Source organism: Ranitomeya imitator, chromosome 3 (assembly GCF_032444005.1).
Source record: "Ranitomeya imitator isolate aRanImi1 chromosome 3, aRanImi1.pri, whole genome shotgun sequence".
Lineage (NCBI taxonomy): Eukaryota > Metazoa > Chordata > Amphibia > Anura > Dendrobatidae > Ranitomeya > Ranitomeya imitator.
In genome coordinates, this window is record NC_091284.1 from 38,883,665 (window position 1) to 38,906,627 (window position 22,963).

A 22,963-nucleotide genomic window follows, 5' to 3' on the forward strand; every position below is an offset into this window, starting at 1 on the left:
TGTACATTACATGTGCTTCTAATCCTGCCTTCGGCATTACGGCTCCAGGCTTTTCTCATGAGGCTGGAAGTCCCCGGAGGTGATGAAGCCACCAGTGTGAGAGCTTTCAAGGTTACCCATATCTCTATCTGAAAAAGTCACCAAACACTGAGCTGATTACTAAGAGTGGGAGGAAGGCGGTGGGGACAAATCTGTCCTCAAGGAGTTCTCTGTAGGAGAATGATGTACACATGTACACACAGGCATTTAAATCAGGAGCCCAAAAGCTACAGACTACCTCCACCCAAAATAGGGTCCACATAAGAGCCAGCTAAATTACCAACATAAGTGCCAGCTAAATGACCAACATAAATGCCAGCTAAATGCCCAACATAATTGCCAGCTAAATGCCCAACATAAATGCCCAGCATAAGCAGTGCCAGCTAAATACCCAACATAATTGCCAGCTAAATGCCCAACATAAATGCCCAGCATAAGCAGTGCCAGCTAAATACCCAACATTAGCAGTGCCAGTTAAATACCCAGCATAAGCAGTGCCAACTAAATATGCAATATAAGAGCCAGCTAAATGCCCAACATAAGTGCCAGCTAAATCCCCAACATAAATGCCAGCTAAATGCCCAACATAAGCAGTGCCAGCTAAATGCCCAACATAAGTGCCAGCTAAATGCCCAACATAAGCAGTGCCAGCTAAATGCCCCACATAAGTGCCAGCTAAATGCCCAACATAAGTGCCAGCTAAATGCCCAACATAAGAGCCAGCTAAATGCCCAACATAAGTGCCAGCTAAATGCCCAACATAAGAGCCAGCTAAATGCCCAACATAAGTGGCAGCTAAATTCACAGCATAAGCAGTGCCAGCTAAATGCTCAACGTAATTGTCAGCTAAATGCCCAACATAAGTGCCAGCTAAATGCCCAACATAAGCAGTGCCAGCTAAATGCCCAACATAAGTGCCAGCTAAATGCCCAACATAAAAGCCAGCTTAATGCCCAACATAAGTGCCAGCTAAATGCCCAACATAAGTGGCGGCTAAATGCACATCATAACCAGTGCCAGCTAAATGCTCAACATAATTGCCAGCTAAATAACAAACATAAGCAGTGCCAGCTAAATGCCCAATATAAGTGCCAACTAAATGCCCAACATAAGAAGTGTCAGGTAAATGCCCAACATAAGCAGTGCCAACTAAATGAACAACATAATTGCCAGCTAAATGCTCAGCATAAGCAGTGCCAGCTAAATACCCAGCATAACCAGTGCCAACTCAATACGCAACATAAGAGCCAGCTAAATGCCCAACACAATTGCCCATAATATGTAAATAAATTGGGCATCCTGGACAGCGCAAAAGCATTAGCGTTCTTATGCCCCGCTCGGTACTTGATGGTAAACTCGTAGTTGGACAGCTGGGCCATCCATCGCTGTTCCAATGCACCTAGCCTTGCGGTTTCCAAGTGAGTCAGCAGATTATTGTCCGTGAACACAGTAATCTTCGCCGAAGCCAGGTAGTGTTTGAATCACTCGGTCACAGCCCAGACAATGGCGAGAAACTTGAAGGAACTATAGTTGTTGGGGTTCCTTTTACTAGGACGAAGCTTCATGCTGGCGTAGGCAATCACTCTCTCTCTGCCTTCCTGCACTTGTGACAGCACTGCTCCCAATCATACAATACTGGCGTCAGTGTAAAGTATGACTGGTTGGTCATAGTCAGGATAGGCCAGGACTTCATCTCCCATGAGAGCCAACTTCAACCGGGTGAAGGATTCTTCTAGCCTGCTGTTCCACTTGAACAGAGGATTCTTGTTCTTGGCCTTCTTGGATTGGCCCACTAGAAGGTCTTGCAGGGGTGCGGCTATCTTAGTGAAGCCCTTGATGAATCTCCAGTAGTAGCCTACCAACCTGAGGAACTGCCATACTTCATGAATGGTGTTGGGTTTTGGCCAGTCACTGATAATAGTGACTTTGTCAGGGTCTGGTGCCACACCTTCGGCGCTTACAATGTGACCTAGGTACTACACTCAGGGCTTCAACAGGTGGTACTTGGATGGCTTCACTTACAGGCCAAAGTTTGACAGGGCTTCGAACACCTTGGCCAGGTGCTTCAAGTGGTCTTCATAGGTTTTAGAGAAAACGATGACATCAACCAGGTACAACAGAACGGTTTCGAATTTGTTATGTCCTAGGCGGTTCCATTAACCGTTGGAACGTTCCCGGTTCATTGCAGAGCCCGAACGGCATGCAGTTGAACTCGCAGAGGCCCATTCGTGTTGTAAACGCTGTCTTCTCTTTATCTGCCTCTGCCGTGGGAACCTGTCAATACCTACTGATGAGATCTAACGTGGAGAAATAGTTAGCGGATTTCAGTGCAGCTAATGATTCCTCAATCCTGGGTAATGGGTAGGCGTCCTTATGTGTAATGTGGTTAATCTGCCTGTAGTCAACACATATCCTCATTGTACCATCTTTCTTTCTAACGAGGACTAACGGAGCTGCCCAGGGGCTATAACTGTCTCTGATCACCCCAACCTCCTTCATCTCCCATAACATACCCTTGGCATATTGATAATGAGCTGGGGTACAGGCCGGTACCTCTCTTTAATGGGCAGATGATCTCCGGTGGGGATATGGTGTCGGACCCCTTTTACCTGCCCAAAGTCTAGAAGGTGTTTGCTAAAGACCGGCTCATATTCTTGGACCACCCGGTAAGCCCCATGCAAGGGGTGGAGTCAATACCTATCTGCAGCTTCTGACACCTTCAGCTGTTCTGCAGAGCCATTGTCCTCTGACTAGTCGGACGGGACCAGGGGTTCTACTGCCTGGATTGCGTTGTTACTGACAGTGAACAGCTTAGCAAGGGTGGAGTATCAGGGTAGTTTGACCTCGTTTTCCCCACAATTCAAGATGTGTATAGGTACCCTCCACTTATGGACATCGACTGCTCCTCTGGCTGTCAGGATGGTGGGCCTACTATCAGAGTACAAGGGCTTTACCAGGGCCTGGTAGTCTTGACCCCTGAGGCCTATTGCTGCTCGACACCAGATTAACATTTTACTCCTTAGGGGTATTGCAATTGGGATTGGATCACTCACTCTGACACTGCGGCCTTCTCCAACAGACAGTTCTACCTGTTGTCTCTGCACCAGGGCTTTGATCTCTTTCTGCAGGACCTGTTGCTCACCGGAACTGGCAGTTTCGGCTACCTGCTGCAATAAAACAATGACCTCGCCAAGACAATTTTCTATCACATTTGTACCTAAGGTCATCATTGGGTTACATTCTCGCCGGTCAATATCTATAATTATCAGACCTTGGGCTTTCAACTCTACTCGCCCCACCTTAATAGTCACCTCCTTATACCCCACTTGTGGCAAAGGCTGACCAGTGCTGGCAACTATTGTTAGATCATTATCTGGGCCGCGGGTAATATCAGAGTCAGCCCAGTACCGTTTATAAAGAATATATGGCATAGTCGTCACCTGGGGGCTGGTGACCAGTAAAGCATTCATCGGGATGCCATCAATCACGACGGGCAGGACCGGCCGTCCTCTGACATACTTGTCTTGCCAGCTTTGTGGGCCTGGTCGTCTTACTCCTGGGGGTTGGCCCTCTGCCCCAGGGGTTGCTTGTTTAAATTTCAGAATCTTGCGATATGCCCCACCTTGTTGCAGCGGCGACAGATGGGCTGTCCGTCCTCATCGTAGTGTAGGGGATATAAATATGTTATTGTTCCCTCTTCTCCCCAACCCCTTTAGGTGTGCATAATGAATATTATTAACGTGTTCGTACACGATGGTACAGCTACACATAAAGTGTATTACCACCATGTACAAGAGCATCGCTATACTGTCTGTATATTGCTCTGTATATATATATACAGTATATATGTTTGGCACACTTTGGTTTAGGGAAAGTTTGTCCCCGGGCCCAGTATAGTGATAGGGGCGTAGCGTCCATAGTTGGCCATTGGAGGGGGGCACTGTAGCATATGGTTAGAGTAGGAGGGGCACAGTGGCATAAGAATAGTTAGGCTTCCTGGTTGTAGTCAGTCAGGGCCTGGGCACCCGTGCAGCTCATAGGGCTGCCTGGCCCGAAGTCACTGTGCCCCGCAATGTCACAAAAGAGGGGCCCAGCATAGAGCAGCTTGGAGAGAGGTTCCTTTAGGAGGAAGAAGTGTGGCAGTGCTGCGGACGCAGCTAAAGGAATCTGTCCCCATAGAGAGAAAGAGAAGTTTGTTCAGCTGGGCAGGACAAGCAAGGTGTGGCAGATTTTTGCCTGGGAGGCAGTTCTTAGAACCAGGCCGAAGCGGTGTAAGACTCCCCCATGTGGGAAAGAATTCCGGATGGAATAGATTCAGCGGGAGCGGAAGATACGGTCAGATCCGGGGCTGAATATAGAGAAGGAGAGGACCGGGCAGGGACAGAGAAGAAGGTACTGACTGTGATACCCAAAGTGCCTTTATTTGAGCAAGTTGTGCTGAGTAAACAAGTCCATACTGAAGTAAAGTCAGAGTGTGTCTCCTTTATTTCGGACACCATCTGTGAGGAATACATCCCCGTACCGGGCAAGTCCAAATGGCACAGAGAGTCAGCACGGAGGTAACACAGCAGAGAAATGTGAATTTATGCAGGAGGGTGTTCAGGGAGTGATACCGGGATTGCTGTCAGCCATGGCTACCTCCCTGGCCTCCCCTTCCCACACTTGGCATATGGCGGTGAAGCCGGCGCAGTGATGAAGAAAGAAGAAAATGTTTTGGACGTGACTGACGCCGCAATTTCAGGATGTACGGATGCCCTGGAGTCGGCGTAAAACCTGGATATGACCGTAAATTTACTAAGAACTGACACAGCAAGGATGGCGACCCAGATGGCGATGAGTGGCACCAAAAAGAAGGACTATTGCTATAATTGTACCCTCTGTGGGTGTATCTGCGCTAAAATGGCGCGAAGATCCTTTGAGCGACGCCTCTGGAGGATGCGCTGGAAAAATTTACCTCCATGCCTACTCAAGCGACTTTAAAAGGAATGGGAGGAGCGACGGGAAGTGACCCCACCCTGGAACAGGTGGGGCCCAGAAGAACATCATGGGTGCAGCTGCGCGGTGTCATTATGGGATTCGGCATCGGCAGGCATGCATCTGTCCTGTGGCGGTGGAGGAGTGGGCCGCATTGAGTGTAAATGGCATATAGAAGATACTCAGCACACTCCAAAAAATCTGATGCAAAAGGGTGTTTAATACATACAGTATTCACAAACGTTTCGGTCTGCAAAGACCTTCATCAGCGTGCTCTATAATTTGAGCCAGTCATAAAAACCTTAGTCCTTTATTTACGAATACTTTCCATGGACAAGGTGTATGTATAAGGGCAGGACAAATGTGGTCATGCAGGCAAAAGAACAGGACTACGGCCGTTTCGCGTATAACACGCTTCCACAGGTCCACATACAGTATATACACAGAGTAGGTAGATATATAGATGTCAGTCACATATACAATTAGTACAGTGTCTGTGCAGCTTACCGTACATGTATTTTATTACTAAATGATTATTTTTCTGGAAAAAAAATTCTCGTGGGCTCCAATGTAATTTTCCAAACCAGCAGAGGGAAAACCGATGGCTGGGGGGGGATTTTTCTAGCCCGTCAAGGGGGTAATACGCATAGGGGGACCACCCAAAAAAAAATTACGTAGGGTCCCCATATAATTAATAACCAGCAAAGGCTATGCAGACAGCAGCAGGCTGATATTAATATATTAATATCCTAGGAAGGGGCTGTGGATATTGGCCCCCTCCCCTCAGACTGAAAGCATCAGCTCTCAGCCACCCAAGAGAAGGTGCATCTCTAAGATGCGCCAAATCTGGCACTTAGCCTCGCTCTTCCCTCTTGCCCTGGTGCAGTGACAAGTGGGGTGATAGTTGGGGGGTTTATGTCACCTTTGTATTGTCAGGTGACATCAAGCCCAGAGGTTAGTCATGGAGAGGCGTCTATTAGATTGCTCTGCTGGTTTTCCTCTACACGGCACTGTTGATTTCTGGGATTTTCTCATGGTCCTGTCACCGCACCTCTGCCTCCCGGGTCCTGCTTGCTGGGGGGGTTGCACTCCTGAAGACTGACAGTTCAGGCAGAAGGTGCTTGATCCCTGCCTAGGAAGCTGGCCAGCGCTAGGCAAACAGAAGGACACTATAGAATAAAAAAATCCTTTTTCCTGAGAACGGAGAGAGTTTTTCATAAAAGATAAATTGCAAAGTTGCTTATTTTTACCGACACTTTTTCCAATTTTTACCCATTTCATAAAATGAGACAACCACTTTTTCTGGTTTATCTCCCTCCTAAAAATACAAAATATAAAAGAGATCAAATATCTTATATACTCCAAAATGGTACCAATAAAAACTACAGATCGCTGCGCAAAAAAAAAAAAAAGCCACCAATCTCTCACAAAGAAAAAAGTAGGTGTAGGATTGCTGCTTCCAACAGATGGTGCTATAGAGTTCAATTTGCACATGAAAAATACAGGAAAGCTATATATCTTGGTACCGTGTTAGCCGGTAGATAGAAAAATATTTAGAATCGAGAGTCCTCAGTGGTTGATTAACAGTTAGCCATTAAAAGGTATCAACCACTGAGAGGACTCTCAGTTCTAAATATTTTTCTCACATGAAAAATAAAAACTCTAGGGGTAGTTTTCTTTTGTGAGAAGAGAAGGAAGAGAATGAAAACGCAAAAAAATAGAAATTGGCTGCATTCAGATTCAAAATGACACTTTCAGGTGCGGTTTTAGCGGCTGTAGTTGTCCCTGATCACCGGCAGGTGTCGCTGTCCGTTCTAGGATCCTGCAGCGGTACTTACTCCGTTCCAGCAGCAGATGTCGCTGTCGCCTAATTTCCAATCAAGCGGACAGCGCTGCAGTGGTAGTTGTCATCAGTCCCCAGCAGATGTCGCTGTCCGTTCTAGGATCCTGCAGCGGTACTTACTCCATTCCAGCAGCAGATGTCGCTGTCGCCTAATTTCCAATCAAGCGGACAGCGCTGCAGTGGTAGTTGTCGGCAGTCCCCAGCAGGTGTCGCTGTCCGTTCTAGGATCCTGCAGCGGTACTTACTACATTCCAGCAGCAGATGTCGCTGTCGCCTAATTTCCAATCAAGCAGGCAGTGGTAGTTGTCATCAGTCCCCAGCAGATGTCGCTGTCCGTTCTAGGATCCTGCAGCGGTACTTACTCCATTCCAGCAGCAGATGTCGCTGTCGCCTAATTTCCAATCAAGCGGACAGCGCTGCAGTGGTAGTTGTCATCAGTCCCCAGCAGATGTCGCTGTCCGTTCTAGGATCCTGCAGCGGTACTTACTCCATTCCAGCAGCAGATGTCGCTGTCGCCTAATTTCCAATCAAGCAGACAGCGCTGCAGTGGTAGTTGTCGCCAGTCCCCAGCAGGTGTCGCTGCGGCGCTGTGACGTCAGCGTGCGGTAAGAAGTTGACACATTGGATCGGGCGATGTTCCGGCCGCCGCAGACGGGTTTCCGACAGTGATGTCATCGTGATTGACGTCCCTTGCTGCTGACGTCATGGACCAGGCCCTGCGGGAGTTCGCTGCCCACCTCGGGGTGTGTGAGGAGGCCCCCGGCTCTCAGCTGGCCGGAAACGACTGGGATTTCCTGGATATCGATATGGCGGCCATCGACCTGCGCTCCCTGCCGATGTCCGTCATCTGCTGCAACCTGGAGGTCGGGGTCTTCTATGACGGCCGCTGCAGGGTGAGTGCAGTGCGGGGGGATGGGCGCAGATAATGCCCCCCGAGCCCTCACTGTGGGGATATCCTATGGAGAAGCGACCCCCGCCCCCCTGACCCGGCCGAGCTGGTGAATTAGTGTTATCCATTGTGATGTTCCTCTGTTTATTCCTCCTGGAAATGTCTGACTTAAAGGGACGGTCCAGCCCTGCACCGACGACTGATCTATACATTTGTCGCGTATAGTCGCCCTACCTGGTCCAAGATGGGTGATTCGGGGGTCCGACCTGTCACTGCGGAGGGCGCATGTCACTTTTCAGTGCCGGAGTGGACTGTCGCGTTAATTAGGGTCAGTCAGGTGGTCGAGAAGGGTCCACAGTGCGGCCTGGGGTCAGGAGAGCCGCCGTCCAGTCCGTCTGCGCCCTTATGGGGTAACCTCCCCCTCTATCCTGTATTCATGCATCCTATATAGGGATCGCCGTATCTTGCCAACCGTTTTCATTTAGCCGCTTAAAGGGTCTTCCCATCTCCAAGACCCTATCCTGATATGTTCTAAGTGTAATAATAACAATATATTACCACCTCCTTCCAATTAGTCATGTATAGTTCTTCTGATTAGCTATGTCTCTTTCTTCATGTGCAGGCACCGCAGTAGCAGGTAACCATGGTGCTGCTAGCTGTCATTACATCAGTGGTCGTAACCATGGATACCTAATCTGCTGCAATGCCTGCACATGAGGAAAGAGACATAGCGAATCAGAAGAACTATACATGACTAATTGGAAGGATGTGCTAATATATTGTTATTATTACCTATCAGGATAGGGTCTTGGCGATTGGAATGGCCCTTTAAATTGCCCCTGACAACAGGATTTAAATGACGCGGTCATCCCGGCAGCTATTGTCCCCTTCCCCTCCCATCGGTCACTGTCGCCGCCATCTTTGTGCTCCCATAAAGCCGGATTTCATAGAGGACAATAATAAAAAAAAATATAAAAACTCGTAAAAATAAAATCCCCCAATAGTATAAATTTCCAACTGACCCCTTTTCCCAATTGAAAAATAAAAATAAAAAATGTAAAATAAATGTTGTCCGGTCTGTAAAAATCCAATCGCGGAAAAAGTTTATTTACCCGTACGGTAAAGCAAATATTAAATAAAAAAAAAAACGAATCAGTCAGGAAGGGGTTAAAGGGCCCCGTAACTAGATCCCTGTGCTGTTCTTTGTCACCTGATGTGACCCCTTACCTTAAAGGGACCTTCACCCTGCACCAGGGCATGCTGGGAAAGCTTCACTATAAGAGCGTGTCAGGAGGATTGTGGAATTATGGCTGCTGGTGCCAGACCCGGACCCCGATGCTGCCAGTCACGGCCCCTGGTTGGGAGGGCACTGGCGGAACGACCCCTCTCCTCCCCCAACATCTTCATCCTCTTAGAAATGTGTTCATAAAGTGACAACTGGGCGTTACCATTTCCACTTAGATGTACCCCCTCACACACCAGCAAAGATCACGTTGTGTCTCCCAGAGCTCATGTGAGCGCTGCAGCTAATCAGTGGCTCCTGATGGGCTGCAGCGGTCAGAAGAGCATCGGGAGCCAGTGTCTGGGAGGGGGGAATACCGTGTGTCTTCTTTGGTATATATTGGACTATAGTATTTAAAGGGTTACCAGCATTTTTATTTCATAAATCGATATTACATGTGAAAATAATGGCCTTTCTCACCCTCCCCTGGTCCAAGCAAGGGTCAGAGCCCAGCGTCTGGTATTGTCTGCAGCGTTATAATGACGGCATGAGCTCACTGATTGTCTGCAGTGCTGCTGAAATGACATTAATGCTGCAGACAATAATAGATGCCGTGAGCAGCGGAGACTCTGCGGTGGACCTGGGGAGGGTGAGTAAAGCCCAGTTTTGTTTTTGTTTTGTTTTTTTGTTAAACTACCACCAACATTGCAAAACCCCTTTTAGAAGGGGGAGGGGGTTGTACAGTATCGGGCACTCTTTTAATTCCCCATATAATATCTGATGGTCTGGAGGATCTCGCCGTGGACACCAGAGGGCGCTGTGTGAGCATGCTCTTGGCTGGCAGGACACTATTTGGCTGGGATAGTAATCCTAGTTCTTGTAGTGCCCGTGTATTTGCAGTAGGGGGCACCATCTGCCTTATTTTTTATGGCACCGCATAAGAGGGGGAGATGTATTTATTAACGCAGCGGTGACACTGGTGTGCCTGTATAGTTATTACATATCCGACCTTGCCCAGAATTTTTCCCAAACAAAATCTGCCAAATATTGAAATTGGGATACACCGGGTAATATAAATAAGTTGACGCACAAGATGGCGGTGGGAAAAAAAAAGTCTTATGGCGCTGGCCCTTTAAATCACTGATGCTCCTGCACAGCTGGATTGCGGATCAGTGTGCGAGAAAATCCGACCGAGAACATCTGAGATCTCCTAATAGGAGAAAATAAATATTTCCTGCATTAAATATTAACATTGCGGGGAGTTAATGGTTTCTCGTCTCCTCTTCCTCCGCTTCAGCTGGAGTCTGTCAATTTAACTCCTTCTTCTCTGTTCTCCTTAATTTGCTGCGATCGTTCAGGTTCTGGATTACCAGATGCTAATGTTCTATCAGTGTAGATATGTTCCTGCCGGACCACCATAGTCCTCCAGGTCAGGCTGATAACAGGGAACAGTAGCTGGCTCTTTGGTGCACGATGGTCCGGTGCAGAGGATTTAAGCAAACGCTCTCTCCAGGGACTTCTGGGAGGCTCCTGAAATAAAGGAAAGGCTCCTGGACGCCCAAGAGAGGAAGTAAATCCGGAAAAAATAGGGGGCGCCGTATACTCCTTTTGAGGGATGGATTTTGGTCCCAAATCTCACATAACTGTCAATAGTACCAAACGGGCCGTAACTTCCGAATTTTTCGGAAATAAAGGGACGAGCGAGGTTTACATGAACTCTGCCCAAAAAGTGGGTAATCCCAGGGCAGTTCTGGGGGTGTACTGACTTCTCTAACCAAGATTTTGGTATGTGTGTCGTACAACCTCACCCACCTTCAGAACGGGGTCTACCAATAGTGAGGTATGACGTGACCGGAAAAAGTGGCGCTCCGTGTAAGGGATCCTCCCGGATGCAGGGTGCTGTCATGGGGAACATTTCTAGCGTAGGACTTGTAGATGTGGGGACTGAATGACGAGGGGCTTGTGCTCTTGCCATATGGGGGTGATGGAATTGGCCTGGCGGTCTGCTTTACTGATTCTCATAGAAGTGAATGGTGAGGGCTATGCACACGCACGCCCATGGAGGCGGCACATTGCCCCTGGTGGTGTAGAGGACTGGAGATGTGAGTCTACTCCAGAAATGGCCATGTCATAAATGCACCTTTTAAAGGTTGAGCGACTCTTATGATGTGTTGTTGACTGGTGGCCCCCCAAATGTGTGCACGGCTGGCAGGTACCCCTGGGCATCATCCGCTCTGCCCACCCTGATTTTGTAGTCCCTGACCAATATGATATGGAGGCGCATGTGACCGAGGTTGCCCAGGTTGCTCTTTTCTTGCCACCCATCCTAATTCCGTCCGTGCCTGGCTCCACCGCTCGCCAATATCATTAATTATAAACTTTTCTCTGAGTTTCCCTTTAATTAGTGACTTTTTTCCCCCTCCGGATCTGCAGGTCGTCGGCCATTGTGACATTTTTCCTTTCCATTTATCCGTCACCGGATTCATTCCTCTCCTGAAATTGTTCCATTTAATATAATCGGAAAACTCGTAATTTACAGCCGATTCGTGGAATGGAGTCCTGCCCGATTCCATTACTGAATGACTCCGAGGTTAATGACGGAAATAATTCTACTTTATATTTATAAGGTGAGGTAGATGTTCTGCTGATCTGTTCCTGGGGAGGGATTGCTGCACACGCTCCACTATTCTTACCCCTCGCATATTTTGGGATTTCGTACCCTCTGTGTGATGACGGAGAGGCGACCAATGCGTTTTATGCTCTTCGACCACTTTATAGAAAAGGAGCAAATTTGTATTCGTGCCGAACATCCAGACGCCATGAAGGTGCCGCGTTGTGGCACATCGCGTCCGCTCCTACCCTGTCGTCGTATCCCACTGCGCCCCATTGTATTCTGGATATACAGATCTGTAGACTGCGCTCGTAGATCGCCAAGACACCTGTCGCCTTATCCTACTGCGCCCCATTGTATTCTGGATATACAGATCCGTAGACTGCGCTCGTAGATCGCCAGGACACCTGTCACCTTATCCTACTGCGCCCCATTGTATTCCGGACATACAGATCCGTAGACTGCACTCGTAGATCGCCAGGACACCTGTCACCTTATCCCACTGCGCCGCATTGTATTCTGGATATACAGATCCGTAGACTGCAGTCGTAGATCGCCAGGACACCTGTCACCTTATCCTACTGCGCCCCATTGTATTCTGGATATACAGATCCGTAGACTGCGCTCGTAGATCGCCAGGACACCTGTCGCCTTATCCTACTGCGCCCCATTGTATTCCGGACATACAGATCCGTAGACTGCAGTCGTAGATCGCCAGGACACCTGTCGCCTTATCCTACTGCGCCCCATTGTATTCCGGACATACAGATCCGTAGACTGTAGTCGTAGATCGCCAGGACACCTGTCGCCTTATCCTACTGCGCCCCATTGTATTCTGGATATACAGATCCGTAGACTGCAGTCGTAGATCGCCAGGACACCTGTCGCCTTATCCCACTGCGCCCCATTGTATTCCGGACATACAGATCCGTAGACTTCGCTCGTAGATCGCCAGGACACCTGTCGCCTTTTCCCACTACTCCCCATTGTATTCCGGACATACAGATCCGTAGACTGCAGTTGTAGATCGCCAGGACACCTGTTGCCTTATCCTACTGCGCCCCATTGTATTCCGTACATACAGATCCGTAGACTGCAGTCATAGATCGCCAGGACACCTGTCGCCTTATCCTACTGCGCCCCATTGTATTCTGGATATACAGATCCGTAGACTGCAGTCATAGATCGCCAGGACACCTGTCGCCTTATCCTACTGCGCCCCATTGTATTCCGTACATACAGATCCGTAGACTGCAGTTGTAGATCGCCAGGACACCTGTCGCCTTATCCCACTACTCCCCATTGTATTCCGGACATACAGATCCGTAGACTGCAGTCGTGGATCGCCAGGACACCTGTTGCCTTATCCTACTGCGCCCCATTGTATTCCGTACATACAGATCCGTAGACTGCAGTCATAGATCGCCAGGACACCTGTCGCCTTATCCTACTGTGCCCCATTGTATTCCGGATATACAGATCCATAGACTCCAGTCGTAGATCGCCAGGACACCTGTCGCCTTATCCCACTGCGCCCCATTGTATTCCGGATATACAGATCCGTAGACTGCAGTCGTAGATCGCCAGGACACCTGTCGCCTTATCCCACTGCGCCCCATTGTATTCCGGACATACAGATCCGTAGACTGCAGTCGTAGATCGCCAGGACACCTGTCGCCTTATCCCACTGCGCCCCATTGTATTCTGGACATACAGATCCGTAGACTGCAGTCGTAGATCGCCAGAACACCTGTCGCCTTATCCCACTGCGCCCCATTGTATTCCGGATATACAGATCCGTAGACTGCAGTCGTAGATCGCCAGGACACCTGTCGCCTTATCCTACTGTGCCCCATTGTATTCCGTACATACAGATCCGTAGACTGCAGTTGTAGATCGCCAGGACACCTGTCGCCTTATCCCACTACTCCCTATTGTATTCCGGACATACAGATCCGTAGACTGCAGTTGTAGATCGCCAGGACACCTGTTGCCTTATCCTACTGCGCCCCATTGTATTCCGTACATACAGATCCGTAGACTGCAGTCGTAGATCGCCAGGACACCTGTCGCCTTATCCTACTGTGCCCCATTGTATTCTGGATATACAGATCCATAGACTCCAGTCGTAGATCGCCAGGACACCTGTCGCCTTATCCCACTGCGCCCCATTGTATTCCGGACATACAGATCCGTAGACTGCAGTCGTAGATCGCCAGGACACCTGTCGCCTTATCCCACTGCGCCCCATTGTATTCCGGACATACAGATCCGTAGACTGCAGTCGTAGATCGCCAGGACACCTGTCGCCTTATCCCACTGCGCCCCATTGTATTCTGGATATACAGATCCGTAGACTGCAGTCGTAGATCGCCAGGACACCTGTCGCCTTATCCCACTACTCCCCATTGTATTCCGGACATACAGATCCGTAGACTGCAGTCGTAGATCGCCAGGACACCTGTCGCCTTATCCCACTGCGCCCCATTGTATTCCGGACATACAGATCCGTAGACTGCAGTCGTAGATCGCCAGGACACCTGTCGCCTTATCCCACTGCGCCCCATTGTATTCCGGACATACAGATCCGTAGACTGCAGTCGTAGATCGCCAGGACACCTGTCGCCTTATCCCACTGCGCCCCATTGTATTCCGGACATACAGATCCGTAGACTGCAGTCGTAGATCGCCAGGACACCTGTCGCCTTATCCCACTGCGCCCCATTGTATTCTGGATATACAGATCCGTAGACTGCAGTCGTAGATCGCCAGGACACCTGTCGCCTTATCCCACTACTCCCCATTGTATTCCGGACATACAGATCCGTAGACTGCAGTCGTAGATCGCCAGGACACCTGTCGCCTTATCCCACTGCGCCCCATTGTATTCCGGACATACAGATCCGTAGACTGCAGTCGTAGATCGCCAGGACACCTGTCGCCTTATCCCACTGCGCCCCATTGTATTCCGGACATACAGATCCGTAGACTGCAGTCGTAGATCGCCAGGACACCTGTCGCCTTATCCCACTGCGCCCCATTGTATTCCGGACATACAGATTCGTAGACTGCAGTCGTGGATCGCCAGGACACCTGTCGCCTTATCCCACTGCGCCCCATTGTATTCTGGACATACAGATCCGTAGACTGCAGTCGTAGATCGCCAGGACACCTGTCGCCTTATCCCACTGCGCCCCATTGTATTCCGGACATACAGATCCGTAGACTGCAGTCGTAGATCGCCAGGACACCTGTCGCCTTATCCTACTGCGCACCATTGTAGGTGAATGAGGCTGCAGTTCCAGGCATGGCCACTATGTGGGCTTTATGGACAAGATGAAGACCCCAGTCCTGGTTGTCCTTACCCCGTGGCTGCAGCAGATGTGAGCGGCGCTGATTCCAGCTGTTCCCGTGTCATTACGGAGCTGGGTGCAGCGCCCTCCTCTCGCAGCCTCTGATCATATATTTAGCTGGATCGGACTTTTGAAGCTAAGATTAGTCAGTTCTCTGTAAAGTTACGCTAGGCAGCACATCATAGGCAACACACCAGTTTCCCCTAACCACAGAAGGAACAACATGTTTCTGGTTTTCGGGGCGCGGCGTGCTCTGCTGCGGCACCGGGTGGGATGTTCTGCAGGTCACATCTGTACATACACTCACATGGATGAACGCCGTCCTGGGCTGTGTTCACACAGGGTGTTTATGCACCCAAAACCTGCTCCCTTGGCAGTAAAAAGGCTCCATTTTTAGTTGCTTTTTTCACCAATTAGATGCGATTTTTCTACTGTACATGTTTTATTCACCAAAAACTCTACAAAGGTGTTCGGTGCCTTTTTTTCATAGCTTTCTATGGCTGAAAAAAAGCAGTAAAAACGCTGAACGATTTGACACGATGCAGATGTAAAAAACGCAGCACTTCTCAAATTCTATCAAGAAAAACCGATGTGTGTGCATGAGATTTCTGAAATATGAGCTTTTTGTAGTACTGTGAAAAGCAGCCTCTTATTCACGCAAAAATAGCTGTAAAAACTCTGCCTTAGGGCTCCGTTCACACGTTGCTTTCTTCCTGCAAAACAAAAGCTACTTAGTTTCAGCAAAAGCTCTGTGATTTCAGGAATCTCACATACATGCTTGGGTTTTTTTTTTTTCCCCCTGACTGAATTGGAAAACCGCAGCGTTTTTAAAAATCTGCAGCATGTCGAATCTTTGAGCGTTTTGACAGCCTTTTGCAAAAATGCATTTAAGCGTTTTTACAGCTTTTTTTTGGTAAATAAAAGTAACTTTATTAAACGTAACGCAAATGCAAATATGCAATGTGGGAATATATCTTTGCAATCAACAATGGCAGTATTGTGTCCTTAAAGGGGTGGTCCAGCAAACGAAAATTAAAAGCGCTCAGACAGGTATGAAAAATGATCAGGTGCTGAGTGACTCCGGCGTGCTCGAAAAAATGTTCGTTGGGCAATTCCTGCACGTGACATGAAGCCACGGGGACTCGAACATATTATTCGAGCACGCAGAAGACACTGTTGGCACCCGAGCATGCTCAGATAACACTTTATCGATCAGCACTAATGGGTAAACCAACGTCGCCCCCCCACCGCTCCCATTCTGATGGTTTCCCGTCCTGGCCGGTCTCTACTTCTCGACTCCATCTCCACACATGAACGATTTATCTTTTATAGAACATCATGTGCCTGGCGATTTCTGACTCTGCCGGCGGTGAGATGACTCCGCTACCGTCCATGTCCTGAGCCCTTCTCCCGCCATCTGCGCCTCCGTGCTGACACTTCTTTTTCCACCTTCCATCATCTGGGATGAAGGTCAGGTCTCTGTGAGCAAAGTGTTTGTTTTCCATCGGAGGGATCATTGACCCTTCCTGCCCTCCTGGACTCTGCCCAGGACTTGTTTTTTTTTTTTATCTCCCGTCAATTGTTTTACAATTTTTTTCCATCCTTACAAACTAATAAAAATCCCGAGCACCAATCAAGATGAAAGGCTAAAGAGTGACCTGAAGAAAGCCGGAGAGAAGGTGGCATGCGAGGGCTTTCTCATACCTCGTGCTCCATATCATCATCATTATGATTATTATTATTATTATAGCGCCATTTCTTCCATGACGCTTTGCATATGTATTTCGGGTTTTCTGTCCTTATAGTGAGATTTTCGTTCATGCTTTCCTAAGCGCCGTGTATGTTCTACGTTTGCCATATAGAAATAATAGGACTCTGCAAATAGCTTAGAAGGGGTTCTATTTATTTATTTTTAAAATGTCTCCACGGTAACAGACTACAAACAAACCCAGTGTAGTCTGACGTGTGCATATCTGTAGGATCTGTCAGTTACTCGTCATTCGCTAGGTTAGGCCCCTTTCACACATCGTTTTTTTGCTATCAGTCACAATGCATCGAATTATGAAAAAAAAACGGATCCGGCGGCATCATTTTTTCTCATAGCGATGGATAGCTTCACGTTTTATCCGTCGTTCGCCGGATCCGTCGAAAATTGTTTGTCCGGCAGCCGCAGACAGCAGACAAAGTAACGTTTTTTGTCTCCGTTGAAAAAACGGACAGCGACGGATCCGTCGCTTGCTAGAATGGAAGCCTAGGGGCGCCGGATCAGTGAAATGATGGAATCCGGCGACGGATTCTGTTTTTTTTTTTTTTTTTTTAACTGGGCATGCTACGATTTTTTTCGGATCCAATTAGGTAGCACCCCTAGTTGGATCCGTCGAAAAAACGAATCCATCACATCAGTTTTTCACATTCTGCGACGGATCCGTCGATCTGTCGAGTCAACGGATTGTGACTGACGGCAAAAAACTGATGTGCGAAAGGGGCCTTAGGCTACTTTCACACTTCCGTCTTTTCAGATCCGTCGCAATCCGTCGTTTTGGGCAAAAAACGGATCCTGCAAATGTGCTCGCAGGATGCGTTTTTTGCACATAGACTTGTATTCGCGACGGATTGCCACACGTTGCGTCCGTTGTTAGACGGATCCGTCCTGTTTTGGCGGACCGTCGTCACAAAAAAAGTTCAATGTTATGTTTTTTTGTCCGTTGTGTCCGCCATTTTCTACCGCGCATGCGCAGCCGGAACTCCGCCCCCTCCTCCCCGGACTTCAGAATGGGCAGCGGATGAGTCGAAAAACTGCATCCGCTGCCCACGTCGTGCACAAATTTCACAACGTACGTCGGCCCGACGCATAGTGACCGACCCGTACCGACACAAGTGTGAAAGTAGCCTTAGAGAGAAGGTAGCATGGCTGCATGATTAGATTAAACCACAGGAGCTGATAACCCAAAACGACAAGATTTGTTTGTTTGGGGAATATTGGAGCAAAACAGAAAAAATCGCTGCAGACCATAAACACCAATTTTTTTATTTTATTATTTTTTTATTTTAAATCTAAGTGGTTTAAGGATAATGGGAGCCATCACTTGCCATAAATATGTAAACTATTTACCTGGTGTAGATGCCGCCGTTCTCCCGAATCCGACTTTGCCGACCCCTAAATCTAGTTTTGTTAGCCAAGGGGGTGTGGTCTTTAACGTTTCTCTATCCTTCATGAAGACTGCGCCCACTTGTCTAACAAGACTACATGTGTATACTTGAAAGTAGAAGCCATATCCCAGGAACAGAGGCGCAGGCGCAAAATGACGCCAGATTCAGGAGGACAGCGGCGTTTACACCATTACATGTTTAAGGCGAGGGACTGGTCCTCTTTAAAGGGGTTGTTCACTTGAGGGTGAATTTCCATCTCAAACATTCTGTAGATTTGCCATAAATGTCTAGTTAATGTATGACTTTTTGGACCCGCACCTGTCTTTCCTTCACGGCTACCCCCACATAGTCCAGCAAATGTGTTCAACAATTTTCAGAACTCCCATAGAAGTTAATGGAGAGAGCTGTGCATGCGCGCAGCGCTGTGGAGTCTGTAAGCCAAACACCGACTCCACGACTCTGACTCCCGTAGGGATCCTGGGGGTCAGATAATCCTTTAATGTACAAGTCTCCTTTAAGAGCAATGAACAGCAATTTTTTTTTTTAAATTGATTAACCCTTTGTTGGCTTCAATAATTTTTTCTTAGAATTTAACTGGTTGTAAAACCTGCGGTGTGATTACATTTTAATTGCTCGCAGCTTGTGACCACAGCGTGCACCGTACAGTACAGTCGGCGTCACCTAACCCGGGGCAAGAAGCGGCCAAGTTACCGCCGTCCCGGAGTCGGCACCGTCCGACTTTCCACGCCTCTCAATGAAACTATGCAGCTTTTTAAATCTAAGCATTGGGGGGCGTCGTAAAATCCCACCGAATGGAAAATCACCTGCAGGACGGCAATGTGTGTCGCGTTCACCGGTAGCGAGTGCGGACGGCGGCGATGCATCAATACCTTCTTATTCATTGCAGATCTTGACCTGGATCATTTACCGGCTGGCCCCCGTCCAGAGGTTTCCACCTCGTATTTTCCATGTGTTCCTAATAATTTACCCTTGTAAAATCCTCGCTACATTACGGCTCATAAATCTAACCGCGGTAACATAGGAAAGAGTGATACCTAGGGGGAGGTGTGCGGAGTACCATATCGCTTACATTCTTTTTTTAAGGCATGTTCACATGGGGCAGAAAATCTGCAACATATTACATTTAATTAAAGCAAAGCGGATGGAATTGTAACAGATTGCTGATCGTTTGGTCCCCATACTTGTTGCATGTTGTCAGTAGCAGATGCCCCGGTATCCACAAGAAAATGTGGGCTCGATGGGTGGTAGCTCGCAACGGGTTAGGGGGCTCAACATGATGTCTGGTAGCTGGCCACAGAGTCTCATCAGCTGGTAGCCCGCCATGAGAAGACTTGACTCGATGGCTGGTAACCTGTCACGAGGGGAATCGACTCAATGGCTGGTAACCCCTGATGAGGGGACTTGACTCGATGGCTGGTAACCCCTCACGAGGGGACTTAATTCAACAGCCGGTAGCCCGTCACGAGGGGACTCGACTCAACGGCCGGTAGCCCGTCACGAGGGGACTCGATGGCCAGTAGCCCATCACGAGGGGACTCCACTCGATGGTCAGTAGCCCATCACGAGGGGACTCAACTCGATGGCCGGTAGCCCGTCACGAGGGGACTCGACTCGATGGTCAGTAGCCCATCACGAGGGGACTCAACTGGATGGCCGGTAGTCCGTCACGAAGGGACCCGACTGGATGGCCGGTAGCCCGTCACGAGGGGACACGACTCTATGGCCGGTAGCCCGTCATGAGGGGACTCAACTCGACGGCCAGTAGCCCGTCACCAGGGGACTCGACTCTATGACCGGTAGCTCGTCACGAGGGGACTCGACTCGATGGCCGGTAGAAATGAAGGGACTCGATGGTCGCTAGGCCGCCTCGAGGGGACCGGACTTGACGGCTGATCAATTTTGATTATTGGCGAAAGATTGGGAATGATCAGGAGGTAACGCTCGTTCAGCCAATTATCAGTCCATGTAAAACCTCCAGTAGCCCTTAGCTGCCTCCCGGGATCATTTCGCGCTCGCTCTGTGCAGATTTTGGGTGTAAGGACCATTAGATGTGCACAGAATGTTCCATCAGAGATCTCTCATGCACGGTCACATACACAGATTTGCTCTTTGTGTACAGAGGATTCATCTCGGTGGTCACATTTTTCTGCCAGACATGATTTTTCCAGCCTATTTCCATATGATGACCTTCTCAGTATGGAAATCTAAACAGATACATGCAGATAGTCCTTCCATTCACGGCTAGTTTCCATTATTTGGCTATGACTTTATTTTTTTTCCTTAATACATTTCTGAAATGCAGATTTATTTATTTACTTATTTGCCTTTACAAAATTGCATCAAAATTAAAAAAGTAAAAGGGTCCGGTAACCTGAGTTTGGACTTTTTGGGACCTTTAGTGACAAGGCTGTATATCGTACCCTTTAGTGATTAATTAGTTTAGTATAAAGGAAACCTCCCTTTAAGGCCAGTGTGAGAGAAGGACGGATTGCAGTCAGGTCATCGAACCTGTTGGATCGCCAACTTAGTCAGGTCCAAAATCCACTGTTACATTCAGTACCAGGCCTAAAGTTTAAGTCTAGCCTTAAAGGGGATGTCACTTTAAAGCCGAATGTAGACGTCCGTGAAACACGGTCCATGTACGGAAAAAATAAAGTTCTACAAAAATGGCGTCCTGCAGAAAACAAGCTCTCGTATAGGCATTGTTGGAAAAATAAAAAAAAGTTATGACCCTTGGAAGAAGAGGAGATAAAAAATGAGTGCAAACATGACGATTAGCCCAGTGAAGCAGAGGTTAAAAGGGTTATATACGGTATATATTTTCAACTGTTTTCTCGCAAGGAGTGAGGCTGAGCTGCAATACCACTCACAGCCTGGAGACAGGGGTGGCGCTGTTTGTGAAAGTTTTAATCCTAATATATGACCATGTTCTCATCTAGAGGGTGATAAAAAGTGGGTGTGGGTGAAAGATGGAGTTATTTTAGGAACTTTTAGTCAATTACTGTCACTTATCAGTGTCGGAGCCAAGTGGTTACGCCATATCTGTCTTAAGTAATGCGAATATAATATTAAATGAAGTTTTAATTGCTTGAGCTCGCATTCCTGAAAGTGTGAAGCCGAAACAAACATTGTAGCTCGGGTATTGAAGAGGGACCGGTGACATTTTCCATGAGGTCATCATCGCGGGAGCTCGCTCATTAGAGGTGTGTCAATGGAAAAAATCTCTCCGAGGACGGGCCTTACGCCGTTACAAGCTTTGTTGTTTGGCATAGCCGACTGCTAAGTAATTGGAAAACCAAATTGCAGGGCTTGACTCCGTGAGACTGAGGTTAGGTTATGCAATCACAATGTCTGGCCGCTCCGGGGCGAGATATAGAAAGAAGCCTCTTTTTGTTGTCATACCTTGGCAGCCTCGGTGCTGCGGAGGATTAGGTGCTGGTCCTCGGGGCTTATTGGAGGGTTTCCATGTTTGTTTCCTTCGTAATTGTTCGTAAGATAGGTGAGGTTGTACAGGGTTAGAAAAACATGGCTACTGGTGTCCAAACAGCACCACACCTGTCCACTGGTGGCTTGTGGTATTGCAGTTTTGCTGCAGACATGGGAGGAAAGCCTGGTCATGGGAGGAAAGCCTGGTCATGGGAGGAAAGCCTGGTCATGGGAGGAAAGCCTGGTCATGGGAGGAAAGCCTGGTCATGGGAGGAAAGCCTGGTCATGGGAGGAAAGCCTGGTCATGGGAGGAAAGCCTGGTCATGGGAGGAAAGCCTGGTCATGGGAGGAAAGCCTGGTCATGGGAGGAAAGCCTGGTCATGGGAGGAAAGCCTTGATGGGGGAGGAAAGCCTGGACATGGGAGGAAAGCCTGGACATGGGAGGAAAGCCTGGTCATGGGAGGAAAGCCTGGACATGGGAGGAAAGCCTGGACATGGGAAGAAAGCCTGGACATGGGAGGAAAGCCTGGACATGGGAGGAAAGCCTGGACATGGGAGGAAAGCCTGGACATGGGAGGAAAGCCTGGACATGGGAGGAAAGCCTGGACATGGGAGGAAGGCCTGGACATGGGAGGAAGGCCTGGACATGGGAGGAAGGCCTGGACATGGGAGGAAGGCCTGGACATGGGAGGAAAGCGTGGTCATGGGAAGAAAGCCTGGTCATGAGAGGAAAGCCTGGTCATGGGAGGAAAGCCTGGTCATGGGAAGAAAGCGTGGTCATGGGAGGAAAGCCTGGACATGGGAGGAATCCGAGGAAAGCCTGTCACCCCTTTAATCACAATAATCAGTAGATAGAATAAAATATATTCCTAATCTGTCATTTTTGTGTTTCTATTATCTAGTGCGCCCCATGAAACCGGCCGTGTGCTGCATGCAGATGAACAAGACCTAGGAGACCTCCCCATTATGTGAACGCTCTAAGTTGTCGTCTCTCATGGGTCTGTCAGTGTGAATCTCCGGACCTGATTTGGGTCCCAAAATTTGGCTTTATTGGCCACTTAGACAGGGAATGTTGACTCCTTCTTTTAAAGGGGTATTCTGGTTGGGTAAGTGATGACCTTCATTATTGTTGGAACGGTGCACTCTTCACCCCATTAGGATGGAGTGACAGTGTGCTTACTCCACCGCTACTACTGTAATTGCTGGAGCGTTGATCTCTGCTTTCTCCTGCCATCCCATGAATGAATGAAGTGGTGGTCCCACACGCACACCGCCTCTCTATTCTGATGGGTAGAAAAGTGACCCTTTACGGCGATCGGTGGCGGTGCCATCAGTCGGACCCCCGCTAATCGATTGTCGCAGTTCTTGTGAATAAGTGATGGCTTCTTCCAACCAGAATAGTTCAGAAGCGTGAAGCTCGTTTTCTACCTGGCTC

The 22,963-nt window shown here is 48.5% G+C and overlaps 2 protein-coding genes across 2 annotated transcripts in view; both read left to right on the top strand.

Moving 5' to 3' along the window:
- The first annotated feature begins 546 nt into the window (after positions 1-546).
- Positions 547-1,317, top strand: LOC138671543 (PAX-interacting protein 1-like). Its single transcript, XM_069759721.1, has one exon. It carries the CDS (start codon positions 547-549, stop codon positions 1,315-1,317), a length of 771 nt encoding a protein of 256 aa, XP_069615822.1.
- A 5,987-nt stretch (positions 1,318-7,304) lies between these two features.
- RCAN1 (regulator of calcineurin 1) overlaps positions 7,305-22,963 on the top strand; it is a 91,874-nt gene continuing 76,215 nt past the window's right edge. Inside the window, exon 1 of the mRNA XM_069760779.1 lies at positions 7,305-7,749. Coding sequence (XP_069616880.1) covers positions 7,561-7,749 — 189 coding nt within the window. The 5' untranslated portion in view covers positions 7,305-7,560. The remainder of the gene's footprint in view (positions 7,750-22,963) is intronic.